The 8467-nt window shown below is 46.5% G+C and overlaps 1 protein-coding gene and 1 pseudogene across 2 annotated transcripts; both read left to right on the forward strand.

The window, feature by feature from the left end:
• Positions 1-1290: 1290 nt before the first annotated feature.
• Positions 1291-3540, forward strand: LOC310868488 (mitofusin-2-like; the record flags this gene model as incomplete). The annotated part of the gene is made up of 1 exon (XM_083778945.1): positions 1291-3540. One exon carries the CDS (start codon positions 1291-1293, stop codon positions 3538-3540), a length of 2250 nt encoding a protein of 749 aa, XP_083635071.1.
• A 2275-nt stretch (positions 3541-5815) lies between these two features.
• Positions 5816-7309, forward strand: LOC310868489 (E3 ubiquitin-protein ligase arih1-like; annotated as a pseudogene). The gene has a single exon. The product of its transcript is annotated as an E3 ubiquitin-protein ligase arih1-like (transcript).
• The last annotated feature ends 1158 nt before the right edge of the window (positions 7310-8467 follow it).

Here is an 8467-nt window from a genome sequence, read left to right on the forward strand (position 1 = left end):
CATACTGTTGTGGGATTTTGTTTAGTTGGTATTTTGCTCATGTGGTATTATGGTTTGATATGTATCTTTTATTGGTTTGTTTATATGGTATATTATGGTTTGATATGTACATTTTTATTGGTTATTTGTAAACGTATTTAAAATACGTTTACAAATAACCAATAAAAAGGTGGAATGAGGAATTTAATTAGTCGTAGAGCCCGCCTACTATATCCGGTCATATGCACGCATATCTTAGTAGTCTCGCGTTACCAGACTGTTGCCTCTGCGATTTCCAAACGCTTCATCATACAGTCTGGGCCAACGGAAGAGCTGTCATGAGTATACTATAAAGCGGAAGTGGAGCCTCCTCGCCACTTCCGTTTCGTCTTTACAGTCGCGCACATTTATCCTAATATAAATAGAAATATAGCATATAGCTTGTTGCTTAGCAGAAATCTAAAGATATTTTAAAATATGTTTTCGTGAACGGAAATGGCAGCTTCCGTTACTCAGCTCATGGGGGCTATAGGTCCAGACTCTATATAGCATTCGGAGATTGTGGAATAGTTGTCTGGCTACGCGAGACTAATAACATGAACATCCGTTTCCGTATCCGCTCTTTACCGGATTTTCAACCTGCAAAGTGAACTGGTAGTCTGGTAGTTATGCGAGCCGAAGGGAGAGAAACACTTCTCGTCTCTCCAGTCCGTGCGTATGTGGATTAATAACAACGGATCGCATCGCTGACTGACATAAACACACCGTTACAAATCAGAAGCACTTCATTAAGAAAACTCAACTAATACACACTTGTGTGTGTTAATCTGCCCGATTCTGACGTAAGTATATAATGTTTTGATATTTTGATAGCTCCAGTGCTCCCACCTGCTTATAAGGTGGTAATAACACAATAACACAAACATTTTGTTAACAAGGTAATTGATAAGTACTGTGTAACTGATTCGGCCCTGTCACACATGCATGCCCACTTTTTGTGCCCATATATGGAGCCGACTGATTTGTTTGTACCTAATGCCATGAAGACACATTGAGGTTAACACATTCCATATTTGGGCGTCGCTGCATTGGGAACTCCTTTTATGGTTATGGCTGAGTGATGGGGAGATGATGATGACACTACCAGCCGGCCAGTACTCCCATTGACCAATTCTAATATAGGATAACTGTCTGACTTAAATCATTAGGAAAAAAAATGTGTAACAGTGATGTTATATTAGCTTTGAGAACTGTATTGTGAGGAAACAAGTTTCAAGCAGACTCAATAATTCAGTCCTCTATCTATGTGCCATGTCTCTGGATTTACTACGACCCATCTCCAACGTGATTCGCAGTGCAAATGACAAGAGTCTGATGAGTGATGTGAATGCATCACCGCTCAAGCATTTTGCCGCAGCCAAGGATGAGATCAATGTAATCTTCCAGGAGCTGGCTGCCTTCACAAAGGAGAGCTCTTCTTTTTTAGACACACTTATGAACGATGAGTTAGACCCAGTTGTGACAGAAGCGCAGGTTCGGGAGGCACGTGGCTACCTGTCCAAGGTGACTGGGATCGGGGAGGTTCTGGCCCGCGGACACATGAAGGTTGCCTTCTTTGGAAGGACAAGTAATGGGAAGAGTTCTGTGATCAACGCCATGCTACGTGACAAGGTGCTGCCGACAGGCATTGGCCACACCACCAACTGTTTCCTGCAGGTGGAGGGTACAGATGGAAACAAGGCCTTCCTGCTCACTGAGGGCTCAGAAGAGAGGAAGAACATCAAGACGGTGAACCATTTGGCCCACGCTCTCCACCAGGACGAGGACCTGGATGCGGGCAGCCTGGTGTGTGTCATGTGGCCCAAAGACAAGTGTGCCCTGCTTAGGGACCACCTGGTCCTTGTGGATAGCCCCGGCATTGACGTCGACACTGAGCTGGACACTTGGATTGACAAGTTCTGCCTGGATGCAGACGTGTTTGTTCTGGTGGCCAACTCTGAGTCGACACTAATGAAGGTGGAGAAGTCGTTTTTTCACAAAGTCAACAAGCGTCTCTCCAGCCCCAACATCTTCATCCTAAACAATCGCTGGGACGCCTCAGCCTCTGAGCCTGAGCCTGACATTGAGGATGTCCGCAGACAGCACATGGATCGCTGCAGCAGCTTCTTGGTGGATGAGCTGGGTGTGGTGGACAGAGCTCAGGCCAGCGACCGTATCTTCTTTGTCTCCGCCAAGGAGGTCCTACAGGCCAGGGTGCAGAAAGCCCAGGGAATGCCAGAAGAAGCCAGTGCCTTTTCAAAAGGATTCCAGGCCAGAATGTTTGAGTTTGAGAACTTCGAGAGGCGCTTTGAGGAGTGCATCTCGCAATCTGCGGTGAAGACCAAATTTGAGCAGCACACGATGAGGGCCAAGCAGATCTCAGAAGCCCTGCACCACATGATGGACGATGTACACAATGCTTCTCAGAAGCAAAGGGTCCACTGCCTAGAGACCTGCGAGGACTGTCGGGATCGCTTAAAGTTTATAGAAAAACAGCTTGACCTGCTGACCATGAACTATAAGATTAAGATCAAGAACATCACTGAAAAGGTGGAGAGTCAGGTGTCCAACAGCATGGCTGAGGAGATAAAGAGGCTATACATGCTTGTAGATGACTTCCATATGGAATTCCACCCCTCGCAGGTGGTGCTCAAGATCTACAAGAATGAGCTTCACAGGCACATTGAGGAAGGCCTGGGCAGGAACATGTCAGGGAGGTGCTCCACAGCCATCGGTGATGAACTGCAGACCACACAGACGGAGTTGATGGAGAGTTTGAAGCCTCTGCTTCCAGCTCAGGTCAGAGAGCAGATGGACACGCTGGTTCCTCGGAAATGCTTCAGCTTGAATTACGACCTGGCCTGTAACAAGCTATGCAGCGACTTCCAGGAAGACATAGGCTTCCGTTTCACCCTGGGATGGACCATGCTGGTCAACTGCTTCCTGGGACCCAGGGACGCCCGGCGGGCGCTCATGGGCTGCAATGACCAGGTTCTTCAACCCATGGACCTAACACGGGTGAGCGCCAGCTCCCCTCAGAGCTTGCTAACCATGGTAACTGGCATTACCATTACGCTCAATTCCCATACTTCTATGGGCATCATTGCTGCTGGAGGCATTGTCTGGAAGGCGATGGGCTGGCGACTAATCGCCCTGTCAGTGGGTATGTATGGCGGGGTGTACGTCTATGAGAGGCTAATGTGGACCACGAAAGCCAAGGAGAGGGCTTTCAAGAGGCAGTTTGTGGAGTACGCCAGCGAGAAGCTGAAGCTCGTGGTCAGCTACACCGTCTCCAACTGCAGCCACCAGGTCCAACAGGAGCTTTCGGGCACCTTGGCCCAGCTGTGTCAACAGGTCGATGTGACTCTGCAGAACCTGAAAGACGAGATCAAAGGTGCCGACCGGAAGTTTGAACTGCTGGACGCGCTGCAGAAAAAAGCCACAGTGCTGAGTAACCAGGCGAGTTCTCTGGAGAGTAGACTCAAATTGTTCACACAGAAGTATCTCCAGCAGGGCCGCTAAGAACACTGCTTCACAACGTCAGGTACAAGGTTCAAGTTCAAGGTTTCTTTATTTTATCTGCCAAGGGAGAAATTTGTCTTGGACCCCAAGGATACAGATACAATACAATACAATACAATACAATACAATACAATACAATACAATACAAAATACAAGACAACAAAGGCACACAGTGACCCGTACAACATTTAGAAAACACCCACCAGCATACCTAGTGCAAAAGAGGAAGAACATCACCTCATAACCTTCGACCCCTACCCTGTCTGCCCTCTGCAAGGAGTGTGATTGATAGAGGGACAAAGGAATTCTTGTACCTATTATATTTGCACGCATGGACCTCGTACCTGATGGCATTAGCCGATACTCGGGGTATAGTACATGGGAGGGGTCAGACACAATTTTCTTAACCTGTCCAATGGTGGCCTGCTCAAAGATGACCTGGGGGGTGATCGGGGGTGTAGACATACCCATGTTCTTCCCTGCCATTTTGGCTAATCTAAGGATCTCAGATTTGTATTTTACAGTTAGGTTTCCAAACCAACTGGTGAAACCTAACTGTAAAATACAAATCTGAGATCCTTACAAGGCGGTCCAAGCGGGCCCTGGTGGTTCTGTAACTCTGAGGATTTTACAGTGTGGTAAAGAAAGAAAAACCGGTGCGCTTCCTCTGGAAACTGTTTGTTTAAGGCAGTGCTCAGATTTAAATATAACAACTCATAAACCAACAAAGTAGAAAGAGCGGCACTCCAAAATAAAAGATGCAAGACTGGCTGAGAAGCTATGTCTCAATAAAATATTTTATTTTGGAGTGCCACTTTTTCCACTATGTTGGTTTATGAGTTAGATTTTACAGTGTGGATTGGGGTCCCGGTATTGACGATATTCAGACCGCTTCCATCTTGCCAGCAAGGTGCTAACTAGGTGCAACTTCCCATAGACAGCCCATTCATCCAAACAGAAAAGTCCTAACTAATTGTATTAAACTACACCAAACTCACCAACATTGCAGCTGTGCAGAATGCTTGAATTATCCTCTTTCGATCTGTACATTTTTTGTTTCATAAAAATCCACCAAAGACATGTTAGGAGCTACTTCCTGTCAATAGGTTATGTGCAGGTTATTATTTCCAAAGTGTCAGAGTTTGGGAGTGCACGTTGGATATCACTCAACAGCCCTGTGTACACAGGGCTGTTTTGAATTTGCACATAATGCAGGAGGCAGCAGGAGGTTGCTTTACTAAAAATGAGTGCTTCCAAACTCCAATACTTTGAAAGAAACGACCTGAAAGGAATTTCTCGACAGGAAGTAGCTCATAACAAGTCTACAGTGGATTTTTATGAAACAAACACTTCGCAGATAGAAAGAGGATAATTCAAGCTTTTTGCACAGTTGCAATGTTGGTGAGTTGACGTTTAATACTTTTCTGTTTGGATGAATGGGCTGTCTATGGGAAGTTGCACCTAGTTAGCACATTGCTGGCACCTTGCTGGCAAGATGGCAGCGGTATTATCGTCAATAGTTGAGCTCAGTGATTCTCAACCGCTTTATTTTCAACGATCCCTCATTTGGATAAGCATGAGGCTGACCCGCATTTGGAATGCCATCTGGGATATCAATCTACACTGTGTTAATTTTACCCTGAGACTGTACAGAATAGATGGTAGGCCTACCGTTTAGTTCCATTTGTACACTGTCAGAGTTACAGGCCACTTTTAGACGGAAACGGTCTCCAGAGAAAACGGCAAAATCCCATTTTTATTCAGCATTTACACGAGGAAGCTGCACTGTAATGTGCATGCCAGGTCGCTAGGTGGCGGCGACGGACTGCCATATAGACCAGTCACCCATGTACAAGAACCACCGTTCTGTTCGACTTCCTATCACAAGGTTTTTTGTTTACATCATGGTTACATTCACCATCGGCAGAGCCATCTAATAGAAGAAAATAAACGGGGAAAAAAACACATCAGCCATGCATAGAAGGCAATTGATATGTTTACACACAAACGCATACATACAAAGGTTAAATGCACAAACCGATAGATAGATCCGCTCAGCCTGTATCTCTGCCAGATAATCTATGACGTCATGAATGAGGAACACCATGTATGGGCGTCACAATTACATAATCATCACACTGACGTCACCAGAATTCTGTCCAATCACTGCCCAGGCACCACTGCTTAAAGGGAGAGCTCCTTTTGAAATGCAACAGCATTGAAGAAGTACTTGAAGTAAGAGAGGAAGTCCAGAGAGTGGATCAGTACCCTGAGGATGGAAAGACCGGAGGAGTTGCAAGTAGAAAAGAGAAGCAAGTACAAAAAGGAAGTTTTGTCAGACCACTTCCTCTACACCGAAGACTCTGATGAAGGAGACATGACCTCAGAGCTTGACGTGGAGGAGGAGGACTACCACCATGAAGTGTTGACCACTGAGCAGCTCGTCCAGCACATGGTGAAGTGTGTCCAGGAGGTCAACGAGGTCATCCAGAACCCTGTGACAATCACGCGCATTTTTCTCAGTCACTTCAACTGGGATAAAGAGAAGCTGATGGAAAGGTACTTTGATGGAAACCTGGACAAGCTGTTCTCCGAGTGTCATGTGGTCAATCCCAGTAAGAACTTGCAGACCCGTGCTCCGATCAACATGGCATCAACTGCACAGGATGTCCCATGTCAGATCTGCTACCTGGACTACCCCAACACTTCACAGGCCTGGAGTGTGGACACAACTTCTGTATGGAGTGCTGGGGATATTACTTGAACGACAAAATCGTGAAAGAAGGAAAGGGACAGACCATTTCTTGTCCTTCTCACAAATGTGACATATTGGTCGATGACAACACAGTCATGCGTCTCATAACAGATTCAAAGGTGAAGTTGAAGTATCAGCATTTAATCACAAATAGTTTTGTAGAGTGTAACCGACTGTTAAAGTGGTGTCCTGCACCTGGCTGCCAACACGTCATCAAAGTCCAGTATCCAAATGACAAGTCTGTAAGGTGCAAGTGTGGCCGTGAGTTCTGCTTCAGCTGTGGGGAAAACTGTCACGAGCCTTTGAAGTGTGCTAAGCTGAAGAAATGGGTCAAGAAGTGTAATGACAGCGAAACTGCAAACTGGTTTGAAGCAAATACCAAGGACTGTCCAAAATGCCACGTCACCATAGAGAAGAGCGGCGGCTGCAATCACATGATTTGTAGCTGCAAAGCTCAGTTCTGTTGGATCTGCCTGAGCCCACGGACACACTATGGTACCCATGTCTGCAATACGTATGCTGAAGAAGAAGAGAAAAGACGAGCAGATCAATCCAGGGTAGCCTTGGAGAGGTACCTGTTCTATTTCAACCGCTACATGAACCACATGCAGGGCCTGCGCTTTGAGCACAAACTCTACGATCAGGTCCAGCAGAAGATGGAGGAGGTGACCCAGAACAACATGTCCTGGGTCGAGGTGAAGTTCCTGAAGACGGCCGTAGATTATCTGGGAAAGTGCCGCTCCACACTCATGTACACCTACGCCTTTGCCTTCTACCTCAGGAAGAACAACCAGTCCATTATATTCGAGAACAACCAGGAGGATCTGGAAAACGCCACTGACGTGCTGTCTGGCTAGTGGCTACCTGGAGCGGAACATCTCTGAGGATTCTCTGCAGGACATCAGGCAGAAAGTACAGGATAAGTTCAGATACTGTGAGGGCAGGAGAAGAGCACTGCTACAGCATGTACACGAAGGCTATGAGAATGACCTCTGGGAGTACATAGAGGATTGAGGACATGCAACAGATTATTTAGTAGCTGAAAATACATCGCATGGATGCACCTGGGACGTATTCTCAGTGATTTATCCTGAGGTCATCAGGTTTCGGGTCTCTCGAACATCATACCCCTCACTCGGGTGACCCAGCCGGGGTGATCAAGTCCCGACTTAACGTCCCAGTAGCTACCCTCGATCAGAACCACTAGGACACTCCGGAACTACTCTGCGGGGCCTGGGATGTGGGAATTCTGTCTTGTCACATAGTCTATTCCTATGAGTCACTATAAATGGAATACCTCAGAACTTTTATAGGACAGCACAGACCTCCTGCAAACCTCTCTTCTGCATTGATTTTCTCCGTGATTTCTTTCATCAAATATTATGTAAACTGTATATACTAGAGCGGTGACCGTTGGGCACTGGCCTACTGTACTTGGAAATTCATGCCCCACCACAGTCCCTTTTATGTCCATATATGGAGTTCTTTATCAGGCATGCCCAAATACGGAGTCTATGCCGATGTCAGAACATCATTGTGATGTCAGACCAGGCCTGCTCCATATATGGAGATCCATTGGTGATCAGGTGTGATCATTAGGCTGTCCAGAGCCTCTAGAGCGGTGCCCATTGGGCACTGACCTACTTGGAACGATGCAAGTTGGAAATACATGCCCCACCCAGTTATTATGTCAGTGTCCCTTTTATGCTCATATGGAGTTCTTTGTCAGGCATGTCCAAATATGGAATCTATGCAGATGTCAGAATGATGTCAGAACAAGAAAGCTCCAGAGGCCTTTTGTGGCAGTTCTGGACAACCGTGGGTCCGACCGACTCGACACCGGCCACTTGTGGGGTTGTGGAATGTGTGTGTCGGATTTGAAGTCAGTGGGACGAACGGTTCTCGAGTTACGTGGCACACACACACACACACACACACACACACACACACACACACACACACACACACACACACACACACACACACACACACACATTTATAGTTAGATAGATAATAAATAGAATGATAAAAACTCGTGGGAAGTGAGGGGTGCTCATCATACATCACATTCCGTGCTCAACCAATCAAACTGAGTACATTATGTGCTCATACACACAGACACACAAAGCTGTGCATAGGAGGGGCTAGCACCCCTCCAAAATAGTGTGGGTA

The sequence above is a fragment of the Protomyctophum parallelum genome, assembly GCF_964188405.1.
Source record: "Protomyctophum parallelum genome assembly, chromosome: 13".
In the NCBI taxonomy this organism is placed as follows: Eukaryota; Metazoa; Chordata; class Actinopteri; order Myctophiformes; family Myctophidae; genus Protomyctophum; species Protomyctophum parallelum.